We start from the raw sequence: 22,526 nt of genomic DNA, 5'->3' as shown, positions 1-22,526 counted from the left end.
ATGTTTGCATATAGTCAGGCATTTAGATGGGTTTTTCTGCCAGCAGTTGTTAGAATGCAGCAAAGCAGGCTTTAAAAACCAGAAAGCAAAATAAGCGCTGGAAAAATTATTCTCTTTTCTGCTAATTGTTAACAGATTGACAGCAAACTCGAGCGAGAACGGGGGTTTGAAGATGTCCAGAAACAGCTCCGGCAAGTAAAAGCCTTATTCGATGAAAAGAAAAAATGCAAATGGATTTGAGCAGAGCTCTGACTCACAGCTGAGTCGCTGTGGGGGATTTTAAATAAGTGCTGCTGCTCCCAAAACTGTTCTGACTGACTCTATGTACAGGGTTTGAAACATATGGACACTCTTCTCCACTCTGATCATTCCAAGTAATACCTGCGTTTGGGAGAGAAGTACAGGCAGGGTTACATATTCAGACATGGGCACATGAAAGCAAAAGTGCATCTAGAGTTGGCAGGGCCAACATTTTTAGGTGTTTGAACACAAATACATACCTTTTGGTTCCAAAATACTGCCTAAATGAGCTTTCTGCTTACTTAAAAACAAGCTCATAGAGGATGTGCAACATATCCCATGTGGACTTGTAAGTTGCTTAGCTCTTTTTTTTTGTAACAGAGAAAGCTGATGTTTCACCACATCCTCTTCAGCAGCCTTGACAAAATGTGAGGATGAGCTCTGGCTTCAGAATACGGGTCAGCTGCAGTTTCCTTCCTTACAGACAAACGTACACTGGTTCCTGTTTGGGTGGGGGAAAACACCCCACACAAAACAGCACCAAAGTGACACTTCTAACAAGTATGTTTAGCAGAAAAAGTAGGTCTGAGGTTTGAAGGGCAAATGCTACAAGGCTGGACTTACCTTCCTTAAGTTAGGAATTTCACATCCAAAGTGAAGCAAACCACTGAGCCTGGGGAGAAGCTTTTGGAGCAAGGCACTAGCCCGGCATCAGTCTGTGTTTACATTTCTACCATCCCATCCTTAAACAAGCTGTGACACACTCATGAGCAGCTTCACATGTGCAACCTGTGTGCTGCTGCACCCACATCAGGCCACCCCTGCCATTTGATGAGGCAGCTGATGAGGGCTGCACTTTGGTGCACAAACCTGCAGCCGTGCTGACTAGGCAGTCTTGCCATCTATGTACAAGGGCCTCACAGATCTAAAGCCAGCATATTTTTTTTCCAGGGCTTGTCAAAAAAAAAGTGTTAGTTTAATAATATGTGAGACCCGGAGGGCTGGTGTAACCTCTGTGTATGAGAAACAAATAATGAGAGCTGGGTTTGGGGAGGGGTGATGGACTCTCTGCCTTAGTCCTGCTGGGGCGGTTTTGAGGCCTGGCCAGTTTAGAAGGTTATCCATTACATTTGCATTGGTAGCTAAAGCCACACCTGCTGGAGAGCAGGTGTGTGGCCATGCTGCTGAGACGAGATTGGTGCAGTGGCTACTGTGCAAAGCCACAGCAGCTCTGGCTCTGCTGCCACACCAGCACAGTTCTGCCCTCCACTATGGAGCTGAAATGGTTAGTTGCTGTGGGCTCTGCTCCAATCACAGGGAGGTACATAAGGCTACCACCTGCCCTTAGATTTGAGGTAAGGTGTTAATGAGCCAGAGCTACTGTTCCACAGTTCCCAGAGGGCTCCACCACTGGAGGTGAGTGGCATAATAGAGTGGTTCACAGGAGCAGGAAGAGCTGTCCCTGCCTTAGTGAGGCTCCTGCAGTAAACATGGCCCAGGTGTAGTATAGAAAGCCTGTGCTGGGCCATGACCAGCTGGAGATGCCTGTGTGGGGCTCCCAGGCAGTGGAGCCCTCAAACCATTTCCTACTGTGCGCTGGTGCTCCAAAGCACAGAGGCTGCAGTAGAGCAGAACTGAAGCTGGCTGGTTCTGGTCTGAAGGCTTCCAGAGGCCAGGGCTGGGCCCAGTGCTGGTACACGCTAACCACGCTTTTGCAGAAGCAAGACCGCTGTGAACGTGGAAGACAAGGAAACACAAAACCACGCTGCCTACTGGTCTGCCCCTCCCTGTGACGTGATTGCACAAGTTGTACCTCTTGCATATCAGAGAGGGCAGCCACCAACCCATACTGTGATGGCTTTTGTTTTTGTTTTTTAGTTTTAAATTCAAGTCTTACACTTGCTGTTACGTTTACACTTTATACTTGATGGAATGTATGGCTTTGTTCAGGAAACTGCACTACGATGTTGCAGTACTTTCAGCAGTTCTCTTCACTGCCTGGCACAGTATATTTGATAAGTTTTCATTTTAATTAGAAAAAAAACACACCGCTCCTAACCCTAACCTATCTTGCCCACTGTCCTAAAGGAATGGCCCATGGCTTGAGTAGCACTTAAGCTTAGAATACCTGTACTTAAGGGCTTGATTTTTATCATTCTTAACCTGTCACTTTAAAGCAGCAAATAAATAAAGCACAGTCATTAATATTAAAGAAGGGGCATGAGCACATTAATTACTCTTTCCATTCAGCCTGAGGTTTCAGCAGTTCCCTTTCACCTCAGGTGTTTGCTGGCAGTGCATTGGGATGAACTGTGATAGTTTTGTTCAACAGTAACTTTCTGTACAGGCAGAAAACTAAAACTCAACATTTCTGCTTGGAAAAAAAAAAGAAAAAAGACAAAAAAAAAAGCTGTAAAATATAATCTGTTTGCGTGGGTCTGATCCTGTGAACTTCACTCTATGTGTTTATATGATGAGGGAACAAAAATCAGTCTATTCTGTATTTGTACTACTGCTTGTTTGCTACAATAGCTTTAATAATTTCTAGAGATTAAGTATGTGTTGAAGCAGGCCGTGTAGCTTTAGCCTACAGCCTGGAATAGGATTATTGCCTTTTATTCAAGCCTCCTCAACAGCGTCACTCTGTTAGTAAACCATTTAAAGTCATGCTGGGACTTTGTAACCCATCAAGTGGATCTCACGAAGTGATGTGAAGTATAATGAAGTGATTGTGGCTCTTTTCGGTAGGTTTGGGTCAGCACACAAAACATTGGCACACCTTCCATATCCGCACCTTGCTCTTACTGCTACACAGACAAAAAAGAACGATCTCTGAGTAAAGCTGTGTTATGGCAACCTAACAGTTCTAACATCAGTCTCTGAAATGAAAGCAAACTTCTCTTCAACATATGTTCACATGTTTACAGGCAAACTGGTATGGCAAACAGCATATTTTCTAACACTAGCTTACAGAGCATTACTTTGCAGTCATCTAGTTTAAAGTCTTACTAATGTGTAAAGTAATTCTTGTTGTACAGAAGTTAACCTGTTGTTTAAAATGAATGGTTAAAAAAAGTGCAAATGACAAATACATGTCAGTGTTTGTATGGGTTTATCTAGAATAAAATGTATTTGGAGGTTATTTTGATTGACGTGTGTTATTTAAAATGTTTAAAAGCAAGCAAGCACAGCTTGTAGCAGTGTTGAGGTCATGCAAGGAACAGAGTGTAAGACACTGAATGACAACCCCCAAGAAGTATGACTGCAGTTCCAGCCCCATGAGGTTCCAAAGAAGAGAAGAGCCACATGGGTCGAGACCATGTGTGGCAAGCCTCTTTCTGCGACTCTGAAGCTGGAAGGTACTGAGCTGCCATGACCTCCCCACAGGGCTGGAGCCGGGAGCTGCCAGCAGCCTTCCTGCCTTTGGGAAGCAGCAGTGGCCAGCAGCCACAGACTTCAGAGACCACCACATCACTGCTTCAACGTGCTAAGGCTGATGATACTCTTAAAAAGCTACAAGTGTTAAACCCAAGGATAACTGATCACCCTGCTTTCAGGAGAGGCTGCTGCAGGGACAGAAAATTGACTCTAGGGCAGAGACAGACTGGCCAAGGAGCCTACCACCCAGAAGGTAACCATCATTCTTCCCCCTGTGGTTACCCTTTTTCTGCCCCCAAAGCTTTCTCTCATTTATATAAACTGCCCTCCCTGCCCTCTCAACATCAGCTGATGGCCTACTGAAAACCACATAGTTGGGGTCAGAGTCAGGGCCTAACATGCAATACTGCCACAAGCCAGTTCTTGGCCCCGTTGCACACTGGTAAATCAGTAAGCCTTACCTTGGGCAAAGCCAACTCCAGCCCAGAGCCTTATTTTTCCCAAATTAATCCTGCAGGGGAAGGTTGAAATAGCTGCTGTTACATCTAATCACAGAATCAACTAGGTTGGAAAAGACCTTCAAGATCATGGAGTCCGACTATTGCCACCACTAAACCATGCCACTAAGGGCTTCATTCACACATTTTTTCACACTTCCAGGATGGTTACACCACCACTTCCCTGGGAAGCTTGTTCCAATACCTGACAACCCTTTCAGGGAAGAAATTGTTCCTAATATCCAATTTAAGCCTTCCCTGCTGCAGCTTTAGGCCATCACCTCTTGTCCTATTACTTGTTACCTGGGAGAAGAGACTTGTTACTTAGGAAAAGCACGTACAAAGGATGAGCTACTGACCACTAACAGCACGGAGAGTTTCATGCTTTTATCTGTAGTCCTCACTCTGGGCACTGCCTTCTCCAGTGACCTTGTCTGTAGCCAAGTTCCTGTGTGCACCCACCCGTACTCTCTCTGGATGGTCCAAGACCTTGCAGCTGTTTTCTCTGTATGGTTTCTAGTTCTTCCAGCCGTTTGTGAAGCAGGGAAAGCTCTCTTTGATGCTGTTCCTCCTTGAAATTAACAACAACAACAAAGTAGATCTATTACATTTTGCATACTTATAAGGGACCAAAATGAGCAATAATTTTATTTTCCTTCATTAATGATTTTGAAATAAAAATCATGAAGCCCAAAATATTCTTATTTGTTAAATTCAATGTTTTGTGGGCATCTTTCTGATATTAATGATTAATAGCATCAGCAAGAAATGTGTATGCAGGCCTTCGTGATCTCAGAGGAAGAGGACACAGACCTGAGGTCTCAGTTACCAAAAGTCTGTATAATCAGCCTGGTGAGCCTCAGCCACAGTCTGCACCCTCAGAAACTCTTAAGTAAAACTTTTTTAACCACACAACATGTCAAGAGCAGCAATGCTGCTTTTTAAGGATGAAACTGGTGTAAGAACACCACTGTGGTATTTCTTGTTGTGGAGGATCCATTTGAAGCCTCTCAGGAGCAGAACCAGGTATGGAGAACCAGGTTAAAACTGCCTGTTACATTCTGTAACATATCATTCTTCTTTCAAAAACTCCCTCCTACTGTGAGGAAGGGAACATCACTAGAAGTGTTCCTCAAAGTTTCCCTTCAAAGATCAAATGTTACTTCCTAAAGACAAAGATCAGTAATAAAGGACTGTTCAAATACCCTCTTTTGTTGTATTATTCTCACAGCTTGTAATACATCCCCACCTGAAAAAGGGAGGACACGTCAGGCCCAGGAGGCAAGGCAGACAACAACATTGTACCAACTGGATTGAGGGATGATATGCTAGGATTCAGAATTAGACTCCGGAATTCATTGTGCCTACGTTGCAAGTCCTTTAGTCTCTTCTGTAGGCGTGCATATTCTTCAGAGGAAAAATTCTGCGTAGGGAAGAAGAGATTTCTTAGTGTTCAAAATCTTTATTAGCCCAACACAGCAACACACCTCTCCATGAGTACTCTGTCTTTTCGCTATCCTGAGAAGCAAAATTACAATACTAGAACTGGAAGGTGGAAAATATGTGTATATTCTTCTACCCAAATGTCTATCTGAAGATTTATGTGGAATAAATTTAGCTTTTAATAACATTCACAGTAGTGAGCCACAGGAGCCACATTACATTAATTATTGATTCAAGCCCTCCACAGTTGTTCAATGAAGAGAAAAAAAATAGTTTGTATTTCAAAGAGGATGCTAAGTCTGTTTCTCTTGCAATTCTGAAATCTTTTTCACTTCCTTCTTTTGCAGGGATTCCTGTAACTGCGTCTATCGGATCATCTTCCCCTCTTTGTGAGGAGACAGTCCTGCAGTTGGCTTACAAACTCGTAGATACCCATCATAATGGACTACATTCTAAGAATTTTAGTGCTTAAAATGCCATTAGACTGTATTCCAGTTACTAAACCAAGTGTCATATATCTTCAGAAATACTTTATAACTCAGCCCTTGAGCATATATAATTTTTCAAGCAAAAGAAAGCAAAGGTTATTACCTCTTTAGCACCTGATTTTCTTTTCCTAGTTCTTCTATCTTGGCTTCCAAAAGTTCTAGCGTCTCTCTCATCCTCCTGTGTAGTAATTTAAATCAACACATAACTAGTACTAGATAGCTTTGGACTTTTCACTCTAGAAAGCTATTTCAAGTTGCCTACATACTCAGATGTACTGAGTAACTTTGAACATTGCCTATTTTCTTCAAAGAATGAGCTAGAAACTGTATTTTGTTTCACATGGCAGCTGTACCCAACTGTTATCAATTCCATGGACACAGAATCAGAAAACAAAACAACCACTGAAGCCCTATGATGTGTTAAAGTTTCAAGCAAAGTGTAGAAGACAAGAATTTGGCAATAATAAAAAAAAACATTCTATGATTCTATGATTTTTGAAGTTCCCACAGGCCAAGCTATTACACATACTGCATATCAGAATATATAGCCATTTATTACAATTGTCCGCTATTTCCTGTTCATTTTTAACTTCTGGCTTTATTAAAAATCTATAGTCCATAGCTAGATAATCCATGTGAAAGGAACACAAGTAGTATGAAAAGGAAAATAAAGCCAAGAGGAAGAAAACAGAATATTACCTCTGTGCTTCTAGTTGAGCTTTTTTGGCCTGATTCCTTGCATGTTGACATTCTTGTTTCAATCTCTCTGTTGTTTCCTGCAGCTTCTGATTAGACTCCAGCAAATTCTTTTCTGATTGAGAAAGTGACGCAATCTGGAGTTGCATGTCATGAATTTGCTAAAAAAAAATCTTTTCCATTTGAGAAGGTATGCAAATAACTAACAATTAATTTTGAGATACTGAGATAAATCAAAACACAGACACCAAATGACTGCATTAGCTTTTCATAAGCCTTTCTTATTTGTTCCTTATCGCCTTACTCAACAGCTTCTCCAAAAGTGTTACAGACAAAGAAGGTTTTCTCTTGTAGTTAAAAAGAGAAAAGGAGGCAGCAGTCTTCAGTCATTGATGTGTCCCTCAGAACTTCAGAAATCCAACATTAAGCTCCAGGACTGAACAGAACTAGATACCACACATTTAGTAGCAGTGTTTGGGAGCTATGCAGACTATCTCTATGCGTTACAGCCAGCCTTGGCTGTTCACAAAAACAAGTATAGAGCTTGAAAAGTCCAGCCTCTGCAGTCAGCACATAGAAAGGGTAGTTTCCCTTTCCTTTGCCTCTCCCCCCATGGATACTCACCCTAATTTCTGATTTGTGGAGGAAAAAAATATTGCCTGGAACTTCAAGTGCACACAGCTTGCAGAATACTTTGATGCGCAGCTATGTTCTTACGTACTAAATAACATCATGGGTGAGCAGGAGTTAAAAGAATTAGGTTTTATTTTCAACACTGCCATCAATTCACTTTGCAATAGAAATATACCTCTTTACACTAGTTTATTCATTTATGAAACATCTGTTAAGCACATGAAGAACCTCAGATGAGAGATGCAGTGTAAATGCAAAGCGCAACCTAGAAACAATTTATAAGTCTCCATGGAAACTGAATCTCCAGTTAAATAGTCGATAACTGTATTCAATATACCAGTCTATAAACATTCAGCTTTGAAATCCTTGGTACCCACGAAACAAATCAAGCAAAAAGCTGTAATTCATTTATAAAGAACTAGGAAAGCATGATTGATTTCTGAACACTTTTGTTTTAAGTATCTGTTTTACGTATTTTGTCCCTCAGAAAAAAAAGAAAAAGCCTTAAAAATTCAATCTAATCTTCACATGCTGGGCATGGTGACTGCAGAAAAGATTCTTTTTCTCTATCAAGCACTACAATGTAGTAAGATCTTATTTGTTTCAGATGAGCACTTTCATGTTTCTTTTCTTCCAACTCCTCTATCTGAATAGCTTGCTGTTGAATTTTTAATCTAAAATTGTACAAGACATCCTTATTTTTATCTCATCAAAATAGAGATGTTAGAAGTTAGGACAAATCAGCCTGACAATAGAATATGTTTCATAATTTGAAAGTCTGCTAAATATGTAACTAAGCAATGATTTAAAATGTATTTTGATTATTAGAATTCATACAGGAGTAAGAAATACATTTCTTTGTTTGCTTTTTGGATTATGACTTTTGCTCATTTTATCATATTGACCTTTATAAAAATATTGTAATACAAAGACTTCACCAAGAACTCAACGAACTCAAAGAGGTATCGTATTAGGGTCCCAATTTGCCAATTGCAGATATGGTGCCATTGTGGAAAGATAAATGGTTTACTCTTGGCTTCTGGCATAGCCCTAGCATTACATGGACCCAATTTTATCAAACATGAATATTGCAAAATTATGTCTTAAAAATGTTCAGTAAATTATAATCATTAAAGGTTTGGATGAAAAATGTTCGGGGTTTGTTGGTTTTTTATTTAAACAGAGCATTTTTTTAATTCTGTCCTCTTTTTACACAATGCAAAATATAATGTTGTTTAATGTAACATAATGAACATTTGTGTATCTATGAATAGCAAACTTTTATATTGACTCCTATAAAGAAATAAGGGGGGAAACTTAAGAAATTCATGTTAGAAGTTAGAAAATCCACTCTACCGCAAACACTGAAGTTTCTTTTTCCTAGATTCTTCAACCATCTGTAACACATGTAGTTTCTCTTCATACTGATGCTTTTCAGATTGTCTCAAAGTATCTTGTTTCAGTTTCGTCTTCTCTAGATCAGCTAATTTGTTCTGGATTTCTAACCTGAGACATCATTCAACACACACACAAGAATCATGACAAAATACCGAAGCGCTTAGTTGCCAAGAACGACATTTTAAGAAGTTACTCAAAACACTCTTCTGTTAGAAAGTGAGCAGTAACGCAACAAACATACTTTTCATCATGTAAGACTGCAATTTTTTCAGAAAATTCCTTTTTGAAAGCTTTCACTTTACGAATTAGCTCCCGATCCTTTTCTACTAAAAGCTCCTTATGATGTTCACCACCTGCCTTAAGCGTTTCTATGTGTGACAACAATCCTGCATTATACAATTCAAAAAAGGTTAAAATATCATTATGGATATCAACCTGATGAAGTTCAGTATTAAAATAGTTTTATAAACTGATAAAAGGGAGCTAAAAATCACAATTCACATGAAAGAACAATTCACATGAAAGAACAGGGGAAAAATCCAATGAAAACAGAAAGACATGGCCTTTCTTAGTATAAGAGCAACATTTCGAAAACTTCTGAAGAGTAATCAGTGAACTGGAATCTCTGTGTTCTGGTTTAAACTAAATCTGCACACTCCTTTGTTTCCCCTCCCCCCCTCCACCTTCCCACTCCCGGAGGGATGGGAAGGAGAGCCGGAGGAATACAACTCCCACGAATTGAGGTAAAATCAGTCCAACAATTAAGATATAACACATATCACTACTGCTACCACTAACAAATCAATGTTAGAGGAAATAAACAGGGAGAGAGAATACAATACCACCCGCCGACACGAGCACAGCCCAGAAGAGAGTGCTCACCCATCCCCTCCCAGCCAGCTTACAGTTCCCTCTCCGAGCCCAGCCCAGAGTGTTAACCCCTTCCCTTCTGGCCAGCTTCCAGTCCCCTCCCCGAGCAGGACGTGCTGTGGTATGGAATACCTCCCCGACTAGCCCAGACCAGGCGCCCTATCTCTCCCACATCCCTGGCAGAGCATGAGCTACTGCTGAACCCATGACACTCTGCCTATGAAGGTTTATTATTTTAGCACACTTGGAGTACTATGGTGTCCTCACTGTAAAAAGGACATGAAACTGTTGGAACAACTCCAGAGGAGGGCCATGAGGATGATCAGGGAACCGGAGCACCTCCTATATGAAGACAGGCTGAGAAAGTTGGTTCAGCCTGGAGAAGAGGAGGCTGCGTAGAGACCTCATAGCAGCCTTCCAGTATCTGAAGGGGGCCTACAAGAGTGCTGGAGAGGGACTATTCATCAGGGATTGTAGTGATAGAACAAGAGGTAATGAGTTCAAACTTTAATGGGGAAGTTTAGGTTAGATATAAGGAAAAAGTTCTTTACTGTGAAGGTAATGCTCTATCTCTGGCAGTGTTCAAGGCCAGGCTGGACAGAGCCTTGGCTGACATGGTTTAGTGTGAGGTGTCCCTGCCCATGGCAGGGGAGTTGGAACTAGATGATCTTAAGGTCCTTTCCAACCCTAACTATTCAATGATTCTATTATTATTATAGATTTAAACTCTAAAGCAATTTCTGTTACGCAGTTGTGTCTGGATAGATAAAAAAGTGTTCCACAATAGCTACAAAAAGGTCAAGCAAGAAAGTTTTTCTTTTATGGACAAGTTTATGGGAAACAGTAATTGGTTACCAGTGAAACTGTAGTAACCTGGCTACAACAAATCTCACATTTTAATCCACTCATATTACCAAATGGGGCAATTCTAAAATGATGAATCTATAGGCTGGGACAGAAGATGCAAATTAAAAACTGGTGACCAAGGCACCTGTGTTCACTGGCAAATAAGCTAACATGTGCAACAATGACTCCTGGTTATATAGCTAATTCAGTCATGCAAAGTGGATTCTACAGCAAGTTCAGGACAACTTAAACCATCTTTGTATTTACTTTTGTATTTCATAGGGTCTGATATTCTTAATTCACCATATACTGCGTACGCATTGTCAATAGGCAAAACACTACCTTTTAGTTGCTCCTAGAGATCTTAATATTAAAGCAAGCAAGCAGAAACAACTATTCCAAGAAGATAAAGGTACTGTTTTGGGGTTATGGCACATCTGTGATGACAGATCACCAACAGCTGTGTAGTAATTTAAATCAACACATAACTAGTACTAGATAGCTTTGGACTTTTCACTCTAGAAAGCTATTTCAAGTTGCCTACATACTCAGATGTACTGAGTAACTTTGAACATTGCCTATTTTCTTCAAAGAATGAGCTAGAAACTGTATTTTGTTTCACATGGCAGCTGTACCCAACTGTTATCAATTCCATGGACACAGAATCAGAAAACAAAACAACCACTGAAGCCCTATGATGTGTTAAAGTTTCAAGCAAAGTGTAGAAGACAAGAATTTGGCAATAATAATAAAAATAACCAGATGAAGTACGTGATTTGAAATAGATTATGTTCAACTTGTGTCACAGATTCACTAATTTACATAAATGTAAAACTGTTCTGTAGCTGCTCTTACTCTAGTAGACAAAAGTGAAACAATGCAATTATTTCACATGCAAAATGAGTTGTCAGATCTATGACCTAGACCAGAAGTAGAAGGCAAAGACTCCTGGGGAATGTTTGGAGGAAAATAATTATAATATTCTACCTAGAAGTTACAAAAGAAATAATTAGAAAATAATTGTATGTTTTACCATACATTTTGCTTTGAATCTTGTTTATCTCTTTTTCTATTTCACTCTTTGTTCTTGCTGCCTCCAGTTTGACATTTGTTACTTCCAACTTATGTGAATGTTTAAATTCTTTTACCTATGAATTATGGGGGGGGGGGGGGGGAAATAACCAAAATAAATATATATACATATTCACAGCATTACTGCAATTTTTTCATGTGATACTTTGCTAACAAGAAGATCTCCCAGATAATCATGGGCTAAGCTTATTTTAAACATATCTTAAAACGTTTTTCATCTACTGCTTTCCTAAAGGCAATCCTGAATACCCACTCTTGTAGATAACTTTTAATGGTGAGACAAATTTTAATGGTGAAGTTATAGATACTGTAACACTAAAGCTGTTGACATGATCTGATTCCCCAAATTATAGTAAGTACTATTACAGGTTTTATTAACTCCTCAAGTCACAGACTGAAGATTACTGAATCATCTTGATTACTGAGTCATGTTGAAATGCTATTTTCTATATTCTCTTATTAAAAAACTTAAAGTGCTCAAACACAACATCCATTCCAGGAACCAAGCTGTCCGACTATTGACGTGTATTTCATCTTTAACCAGCCAGTTATTACAAGCTACAGTGTAAAAAAGTTACTGTTTCACAAAGTCATGGTGATACATGCACAGATGCACAGGATTGCCTGTGAAAACTGGGTTTCTGAGTCAATACTATACACTCTGTAAGCCAGCCTCTGAATATTTGGGTATTTCTGAAAAGACTACTCATTGGGAATATCTTGATATGACACTGATCCAAACTGCGTAAGACCCTGATGCCTCGCTAACTCAAGCATTAGCATGTCAGTTTACACACACTTCGCTTCTGACTACAGATCCCTCAAACTTACACAAACTTAAATATAACTTCCCTGAGTAAAACAAAACAATGATATGCAAAACCATATTATCAATTGGTCCTCCAACTAATTTCAATTGGTAACTACTTATAGTCACTCTGGCCTCCTGGGGTGCCACACTACTTTCTCAAATTACAGGTCTTTATAGTTTTTTAAAGCGCATTTCAGATCAAATACTTATCTACAACTGTGACATACATAGAAAATGGCCCCAGTAAAAGCAGAAGTTTTAAGAACATCAAATCAAAGAAAATTACTGCTTGCATGGAAACTTTCTATAGTTTAGGCATTTGTACGCAGTAATTACACGGTCAATGAGAATTAAGTATCTAGAGGAAAGCACTTATAATGAAAATCTATTCACAATGACAAACGTAATTACAACCTGCTAGCATATACAGTGGCAAAAGGTTAAGAATGACATACTAGCTTATTAAGTAACTACATGGTGGATTTGGTTGCTTAAATACTAAGTTGTGAAAATTTCAGGGCAACTTGCAAAGATTTAAGGTGGTTTTCTTAAGGCACAATGTCTGGAAGACAAACGTACTCAGGAATAATTTTGAGTGGGCGCTGAAGGGGGTGGAGGTCAGTATAGAAATTAGCATCTACTTTCTTCCCTTCAAGAAACACCACTCAACATTTTACATTTCTCTACTTCTTTATGAAAGTGAGCAGAAAACACCACTTGATACAAAAAGTAAAGACTTTAAATGATCCATATATTCTGATAGACAATTGACTAAAAAACATTTAGCAGAAGTTTTCCTCTCCTATTTATTACTCCTGTGAGACAAGTATGGCACATTGCATAAAGTGGCTTTAAATAATGGTAAAGTTATGGCCTATTCTTATGGTAAATTAAAACTTTTTTTGGATTAAGGACCAAAATGAAATCCCTCATACTCATAAATGTAAACTGGAAAGCCTGTTTTGAATTAAATCTGAGATTGTTAAAGAACAACTATGGTAGAAGTTAAGTTTTCTTCCTGTATTGTATCTTTCTTGAGGTATCTTATGACAATACTAACTTCTGTACCCATACAAAGCCCACGGCTTTGTCATTTTGGAATGTACATTCAAAAATGCAGGATAGCTTTATGTCAACAGAGAGCTTAAAACAAATCTGCATTCAGGCACATATACAAGGCCAAAGTGCCTGGCTTTACAGTTACTTCATAACTAACTAAAGCCTCTCCAGGAAGGTAAGAAAATGGGATTAAATTCGCTACCAGGAACTGACAGATGTGATAACAATTTATCTCACAGTATTCCCTAGAGAAAGGAGGGGATAAAAGTAGAAAGCTAGTATTTAGCCAAGTAACTATTTCATTAGGACTAATATAATGACTCAAATTTACATAAAGCAATGTAAGCATTCTGCAACACTTGAAGGAAAAAGAGTTCACTAGTGTTTCAAATTTTCTTGTTTATTCAAATAACCACATATGAAATTGCATAAAGGATCTGTCTTTTTTTTAAGCTGTGTAGCTGAGGAATCACTGCAACTAGAAAACACTGAATCTGGCATCGATACTAACCCAATTATGCTGAAATTCTAAACAGCAGTATCAAGTTTCTTAAGCACTTTCAGGTTTTCCTTAAACTTCAAGACTCTGAACCTTTTTTTTTTCTACAGTATTTTTCTAGAAATTTCTCTAAGATCTTGAAAAACCCCCAAATGAAACAAAAAAATCCCAAACCAACCAACAAAAAACAACCCAACAAAAAAACCCCAACAAAACCCAAGCATAGAATAAAAACTCTAGGATCTGGGGTCAACCCAACAACTAAGATAGAATCATAGAATGGTTTGGTTTTGATGGGACCTTAAAGGAACCTTTTCAAGCCCTGTTCTGTTTAGAAAAAATATCTAGAAAATAAAATAAGAACAATATAACTTCAATCTTTAGAGATACTTCTAGGGATGATGTTTTTCCTGTAAAGTCACATATTTTATGTCTTCCAACTGAAACTGGGAAAATTCCAAGTCTATTTTAGGTCACAGCAGAAAACATTATTACTTTATTTTTAATGTAAAATATAAAAAGAAAAACTTAAACATAACAGGATATGAAAAATAGACTTCAGATACTACAAAAGCACTTACTTGGGTAACTAAGGAATTGACTTCTTGCTCCAATTTGTGAAGTTTAGTGGTTAAGAGAAAGTTTTGTTCATGACTCATCCGCAGCTCTTTCTCAATTTGATCAATCTGTAGTTCAGCAGACTTCTTTTCTGTCTTGAATAAAGGAGGTATTGGTAAGATTTTTTGCCTCTTGCTATTCGCTTGAATGGTTCAATTGATCTGAGCTTTCAGATAATACTGACCATTTATATTATATAATACATAAATATTTATCTTGGCTTAAAATAAGTTCCAATATAACAAGGTTCCTGAATTTTACCCAAAACGCACAATTGGTTTTACTAACACTTCCTGAACAGAATCACACACATTTTTAGTCTTACTTCACAAGAGGCAGAAGTAATCTGACTTGGTCAGGAGGCAGCAGGTATTCCAACTAATAAATTACTGGGCTGTAAACACCAGTATGACTTTAAGTGGTGCTCAAAAAGATGTCATATGTTGGCCTATGCACTCAGACTAACTGAAGAATTAACATCATGGAGAGGAAATAAAATGCAATTACTGTGTTAGAGACTTAAGGCCCTGAGTGTTTCTAAGTATCAAAAAGGTAATCTAACCTTCAATTTCATCTTCCTTTTTCCAAACTGACCTATTTATAGCAGATCCTTCTAAGTTTTCTAACTCTAGAATATTACAGCACTTTTTAAGTCGTGATTAGAGTATTTTGGAACAAAGGTATACAGCACTGAAAAGAATAAAAGAAAAAGAAACCGTCTATCTGTATGGTGCAACTGTGCAAGAAAACCACATGGAAAGACTCACTATTTAGAAAGATAGTAAGAATTGACAGGAAGACTGAAGAGCATAGATGAGGAATAAAGTGAAACTGGGAAACATACAACAGGCTAGAAATAACATCAGTTTTTTAAAGGAAAGAAACAGCCAAGGACTAAACAACTGCAGTAACGTGTTGCCAAAAGGAAAGACGAAGGTAGGCAAAAAAGATGACACATGAGGAAAGGATTAAAGTAGGGGAGCACCATATAACATTTTCAAAAAGAATAAAAAAGTTACTGCAGCAGATTGTTAACATATTGTCATCAATTTCTAACTCTTGCCAAGTGACAACTGCTGACATGACCATCTTACTGACTGTAAATATGGATATCACTTGCATGTTTAGAAAGGAGATCATTCAATGGAATCTCTCAGTTGAGGTCTCCACCCTTCCAAAGTTGAATTGGCAGTACAGGATTCCCAATGTACTTACAGGTTGTTTTTAAATCTGAAATGTACATTTTCAAATGGTGAACTCAACGGCAAAGTTATCATGACTTCAGTGACAGTTCTATCAGGCAGTGTTACTGTCACCATACTCTGCAAGAAGGTAAAATCTGAAAAAGAAACACCCACAAATCCCACTTACCTCCAAAAATCTTGCCATAGCCTGCATCTCAGCTAACTGCTGGACTTGAGCTCTTTGAACACTATCTGCTTGCACACTACAATTGTCTTTTTCTGATCTTAGTTCCTCTACTTCTGCTTCTAAGCCTTTCATTTTCTGAATCAGTTGTGCCTTTTCTCTAGAGAGTGCCTCCATGCATTTACTGTCCCTCGTGAGATCAAGCAGCTGATTATGGAGTTCTTTATCTTTAAGCAGCCTTGCCACCTGATAGTTGTTAATCAGAAAAAGAAAAGCTTTTACATTGGTTAGATGTCAGGCAGTAACAAATACAGCAGCTGACAACTGAATAAAGCAGCAGCGTGCTTTTAAAATATTAAGAAATTACATTCACATTTCGTTCTTAGAGTAGGAAAATAAACAGATTACTTTTTTTTTGCTTCAGTTTTCACTGATAAGGCTTGTCCCGAGGCCTCAGATGTCCCTGAGCCCCCTAGCAGTTTGTGGAAGTAAAGCAGTATCCAGTGTAGAGGAGGAAAATGTTAGGGATCATTTAATCCACTGGACACACACAAGTAAATCCAAGCAATTTGAAGGAGTTCACTGGTATCACCACAAGGTTGATTTTTGAAAAGACACAGCCACCAGAGAAGATTTCTAGAAACTGGAAAGAGGCAAACAGCACACCTATCATCAAGAAGACCAAAAAGATCAAGGATCCAGATAACTATAGGACAGTTAGCTTCACATCAGTCTCTGTGAAAGGGCAAAACCACCTGAAAGCCATTTCTAAACACATGAAAGACAAGGTGATGGAAAGCAGGGTTTACCAAGGGCAAATCACGCTTGACCTACTATTCTGCTTTCTAGAAAGAGGTGACTGGCACTGCAGACAAAGCAAAGAGCAGTGGATCTTATATACCTTGATTTTAACAAGGTCTTTGATACAATCTCACATAACCTTCTCTCTCACCAAATTGAGATATGTGCTGGAAAAGTGAATGAAAAAGTGGGTGGAAAAAGGCTGGGCTGCCAGGCTCAAAGAGTGATGATCAGTGGTGCAAAGCCCAGCTGACCGCCTGTAACTAGTGGGGTCTTTCTGGGATCAGCACAGGGTCTAATACTGACTGTTGTCCTCATTAGCAACCTGGATGACAGGATGGAGTACACTTTCAGCAAGCCTGTGGGTAACACCAAACTGGAAGTAAATGGTCAATGCCCTGTGAAGCAGAACTGCTATTCTGAGCTTAGAGAAGAGAAGAAGATGCATTGTGATGGGAAGAGAAGCAGCAGATAAAAGCTGAAACATGTGAAATGCCCATTACATATTAGGAAAAACATTTACCCTGAAAATGGTTAATTAGCTTTTCTATTAAAAATGTTTAACTTTGTGGGACAGTTTTCCCAGAAAGGTTGTGGAATCTCCATCCTTGCAAATGTTCAAGACTCAACTGGACATGACCCTGGGCAACTCGATCCCATTACACTTCAGTATTTTAAACAGCATGTTGGACTAGAAAGAGGTTTCTTCTGACTCAGACTATGATTCCACAATTCTATAGCTATAACAGAACTCATATCTGCTAGTAACTCAAGACAGCCAAACTCATGATTGGGCCCTGTCAGACAATGATAAATAAGTAGAGAGTCTTTCTGGTACAAGGTAGTACAATATGGTACAAACTCATCTTGAGACCGTAGCTAACAAACATAGTATAAATATATTCTAGTGTTTTAAAATGAGTTATGTGGACTGAATGCAATAGTGGGGGCAAAAGAGCAAGAAAGTAAGGTATGAAAAGAGTTCTCTTGATATTAGGAGACTAGTCCAAATTCCGATTTGCAGCAGTGCTTTTAGAAGTCAACACACTGGAGAGAAGGGATGTCATCAGAAGAACATTGACAGGATTGAGAGGTAGGCCAGCACAAACCTCATGAACTTCAAGACCAAGTGCATTTGAGTTGGGGCAAACCCAAGCACAAATACAGTCTGGGCAGAGAATTAATTGAGAGCAGCCCTGAGGAGAAGGACTTGAGGGTGTTGGTAGATGAGAGTCATAGAATCATAGAATAGCTAGGGTTGGAACAGACCTTAAGATCACCTAGTTCTGACCCCCTGCCATGGACAGGGGCAGCTCACACTAGACCACACCAACCAAGACTTTGTCCCATCTGGCCTTGAACACTGCCAGGGGTAGAGCATTCACAACTTCTTTGGACAACCTGTTCCAGTGCCTCAACACCCTCATAGTAAAGAATTTCTTCCTTATATCTGATCTGAGCTTCCCCTGTTCAAGTCTGAACCCTTAATCATGTTGAGAAGCTCAACATGAGCCTGCAGTATGAGCTCATAGCCCAGAAAGCCAACTATGTCCTAGGTTGCATCAAAAGAAGTGTGACCATCAAAGGAGATGATCCTGGCCCTCTATTCTGCTCTTATGAGACCCCACCTGCAGTACTGTGTTCAGTTCTGTGGCCTCCGACATAAGAAGGATGAGGACCTGTTGGAGTGAGTCCAGATAAGGGTCACAAAGATGATCCAATGGCTGGTACACATCTCATATGAAGACAGGCTGAGAGAGCTGAGCTTGTTCAGCCTGCAGAAGAGAAAGTTCTGGGGAGACCTTGTAGCAGCCTTCCAGTACCTAAAGGGGGCCTACAAGAAATCTGGAGAGGGACTTTTTGCAAGGGCATGAAGTGATGGAGCAAGCGGGAATGGCTTTAAACAGAAAGAAAGGAAATTTAGACTAGGTATTGGGAAGAAACTCTTCACTGTGAGGGTGGTAAGACACTGGAACAGGTTGCCCAGAGTTTTGTAGCCTCCTTGTGCTAAATGGCATGGAAGATTTAAAAGGGTCTAAGAGAGAAAACTCGATCATTTTGCCCTGGGCTCAGGTAGTTTCGTTCTCTTTAAGTGTGTTAATTAGCTGCAGGACTAGAACAAGCCCACAAGAGAGGCAGGCATGTAAAAGCATGCTGTAAAGCAGCATGTGAGTTTAGCTCCAGGGAGGACAACTGTTCTGTTTTTAATGCACTGCATTTGCAAATTTGGATTGATTTTAAAAGCGATGATTGCTTTGATTTGTGTCTCATGTTTGGACTAATACATTCAGATCTGGTATCTTAGGATATATGCTCCCAGACAAATAGTTAAATGGATATGCTAATGACATATGCAACATCATTTACACTGCTGCATATATTTAAAACATAAATAAGCTGTCAATTTATTTAGCTACACTTTTGAAAGTCCAATCCTGAAACAAAATTCATGAATTGCTTATTCAAGAGTTAAGAAAACTGAAATAAAGTCATCAAATCTTTCAATATCCTTTTTGACTACCACTGTCATGATAGAACTCAGTTGCAAAAGGTATCCTTGTCTGCTACTAGCAGTATTTTCTGGTGCCTCCTGCCTGGACAAATTGCCACATAAGTAATTTAAAATCTAAACTTCCATCAGTTCCATCAGTTGTCCAGATAATTTGTTAATTTCAGATTAGCATGATGTCTCAAATTCCATCATAAATGCAATGAAAAAAAACATTAAGCAAGGCTACTGACTGTCATTTATCAGAAGGCAAGTCTATTCTTACTTACAATAGCACAAATGATACTGCGACACATCACTGAGCAAACCTACAGAGACAGCTTTAGGCTAAGTCATAAAAGTGTTTTGAGAATTGAGAGAACAGAAATAAACACTACGTTATGAAATGGCATCATACTGATAACTCATCAAGTACCAACATTTTCAGTGTTCAAGCAGCTTTGTCATCAGATATATTTTAATCTACGGCAACTTTCTATGTACCTCAGCTTCATATTGTATTTTCTTCTATTCTAAAATACGTGAATTTTCTTCCTGTTGACGTTCAAATTCTGACTTCAGAAAAGCATGTTCATAGCGAAGTTTGTTATATTCTGTTCTGCATTTTTCCACTTCCTAAGTTAGAGAGAAAACCCACAAAAATATCAGAGGCGTTTTCAGCTTTATTTCCTTCAAACGTCCATTCAGTGTTCCTATCATTTCAAGTTATATTTGATGAACTGAATCCTTCCCTCTCCCTCTTCTAGGGTTTCAATAGTCACTGCCTGGGGCAATAATACCAGAAAAAGAATGTTATACTTTGCTCCCCTTTCAGTTTTCATTTCCTAAGGTTTGAGGAACAGCTATAAATGTGATCACTACTCTAAAAGAAACAGAATTTCAATACATACTACTTACATTTTCTAACTTCTGATGAAGTTCTGCCATGGAAGATTCAAATGCCTCCTGTATTTGTGCATTTAACAGTTCTAATTTTTGAGAAGTTATCACCTTAAGACAGAAAAGTATCATAAATAACTAGTCATAGTTATTTGCACTGTCACAGGACAAGTGGCCAGGAATAAAGTATTTCAAATATGATTTTAGGAATCCAGCTTAATATTCTATGTTTTCCTAAAGACCTTGGTGATAGTTACAGAAGAAAAAAAAATGTATTAGTAAACTAAAAATATTCTAGGAAGATAACAGAAGCATTTAAAACAACAGTATTTACTGGTAGAAGCAATGCAAATGTCAAGATGAATCACCAAGAGGTTTATGTCCTGGAGGGGTGGGGGTTTGGTGTCTCATCAAAGATAAAGAATTGGCACTTAGGAAAACTTCAACAGTAAGTGAACCAATCACAAAGAATCAAAATGAGCAATACCAAACCAATTATTTGTAAAACACATTAGATACAACGTATCTGTTGGAGCTCAGGTATTAGACTGAAATGGAATTAAGATCAGGAAAGATTTCATGCTTAAAGCTCCATTCTACATAGTAATTTGTTCACTTTTCTTGGGTATGGCTAATACAGCAAACTATCTACCAAGAAAAAGTGTTACAAAAAAAACCAAAAAAAAAAATCTCATCCACAACCTGTGACATATTACATTTATTCTACTTTCCTTTCACTTGTATCCTGAAGTCCCTGCAAATTAATTCTAGTTATAGTAGCAGGGCATATATCCTCTGGTCAGAGTCTGGGATCCTTTGTTAGGTGCTAGATTTGTTTTCTAAGAACATTAGAAATGTTCTTAGCAATGTTTGTGTATTAGTTCCAGGAAAAAAAACAGTTACAGAAAGTGTCACCCAAGTTACCTTAAAGATTCAGGGATTTTTACTTGTTTCTGTGTTTCTTGGTTTGTTGGCATTTTTTTAAGATAGAGATTATTTCCCCATAACAGAGGAGCATTCACAAAGACAGGAAAATCTTGCTATTAACATAGGACATAACAAGAGAATTTGGAAGATTCAGTTAAACTAGAAAACAGTAATTTCAATCCATAGTCAGTCAACCTAAAGAAGAAACATTACTCAGGTTGGGTGGATTTCCAGACGCCTGAACTATATTCAAGCTAGTTATATACATGTTACATAAACAGAAATATATACATGGCCCTATTACAGGACCTAATACCATATTAGGTCCTGACACTAAATTATCTCACCTGAATCTTCAGATTTTTCAGCTCTCGTGTTTTACCCAGCAACTCCTCTTGACATTCAGAAAGAAGCTGCTGAATTTTCTTGTGTACAGTCTGCTTTTCAGCTAACAGTCGCTTCAGTTCATCTTGTGATTTTGTATATTCTTTCTTTAATCTGTAAGATAAAAACAATTTATTTTACATTTACTCTCTAAAATTAGATCTTAAAGCTCAAAAAACTCACATTTAGAAGCAAATGGCAAGTTAGAACTAAACTATTAATATCCTCTTCTTGTAATATACTGAAAAGGTATCCCATATTTGCAAGCATAACAAGTATTACAGAAATATAATCTGCAATGTCATGAGGTATTCTGAATTATTTATTCTCTAACACAAATAATGCTCTGTCCTTAAATACAGAAATAGCTAACACATGCAGGCACAAATCCCTCCCACATATGAACAGCTGACATTAAGAAACCTGTTTAAATTACCTTAGATTTTCTGCCTTCACATTTTGATAATTTACTTTAAGGTATTCACATCTCATTCTTTCATCAATCAGAAGTTTTAGTAAGTTTTGTGAATCAGCGGTATCACTACTTTCAGGCATGGCAGGAAGAGGACTACCTGAAGCCTCCATTTTATGACTGACTGCTCACAACGAGTATGGAGAAGACAAAATTGACATTAACTTATAACTGATCTACAATGCCATCCACTTTTTCTGCTGTTACCCCAGAAGATCAAGTCACCTGATGAAATACAAGGACATGTAATTAGCAGTCAAGCACATTCACTGTTCAAAGATTTCACATGCCACTTTTGCTTTCAAGTACAAAAGACTCCTGGCTCTGATGTAACTCAGGTTAGAGACCTTTAGCGAAACAGCAACTCTGTTCGTTCTGCCTAGTCTCTACTAGGGACATGAATAACATGGATATTATTGAAGGCAATACAAAATAAGCACAAACACTTCTATCTGACAGATTACATGGAATGTTATTATTCCTTATGCTGTACCCTGAGACTCAAACTGTGATGCTAGGAATGCCCTAATTATGCCCTGTTAATCAGAGTTCAAGCAAAGGCCAAAGACATCAGACACATAGTGCTTTTACTACTACTGATTACAAGTCACAGTCTGT

The 22,526-nt window shown here is 38.6% G+C and overlaps 2 protein-coding genes across 2 annotated transcripts in view; one reads left to right on the top strand and one right to left on the bottom strand.

The window, feature by feature from the left end:
- The window catches only part of PLXNC1 (plexin C1), a 72,262-nt gene extending 68,880 nt beyond the window's left edge, over positions 1-3,382 (top strand). Inside the window, exon 31 of the mRNA XM_031043726.2 lies at positions 136-3,382. Coding sequence (XP_030899586.2) covers positions 136-240 — 105 coding nt within the window. The 3' untranslated portion in view covers positions 241-3,382. The remainder of the gene's footprint in view (positions 1-135) is intronic.
- A 1,120-nt stretch (positions 3,383-4,502) lies between these two features.
- Positions 4,503-22,021, bottom strand: CEP83 (centrosomal protein 83). Its single transcript, XM_031043732.2, is given in 15 exon segments — positions 4,503-4,590; positions 4,592-4,686; positions 5,365-5,560; positions 6,150-6,228; positions 6,603-6,903; positions 7,956-8,049; positions 8,732-8,881; positions 9,015-9,159; positions 11,523-11,637; positions 14,532-14,663; positions 15,940-16,182; positions 19,730-19,861; positions 20,144-20,236; positions 21,400-21,550; positions 21,873-22,021. Coding segments are annotated over 15 exon segments (2,163 nt in total).
- Positions 22,022-22,526: the final 505 nt, after the last annotated feature.

The sequence above is a fragment of the Melopsittacus undulatus genome, chromosome 5 (assembly GCF_012275295.1).
Source record: "Melopsittacus undulatus isolate bMelUnd1 chromosome 5, bMelUnd1.mat.Z, whole genome shotgun sequence".
NCBI classification, from domain to species: domain Eukaryota; kingdom Metazoa; phylum Chordata; class Aves; order Psittaciformes; family Psittaculidae; genus Melopsittacus; species Melopsittacus undulatus.
The sequence above is the reverse complement of the archived record's forward strand: the minus strand, read 5'-3'. Positions and strand labels throughout refer to the sequence as shown.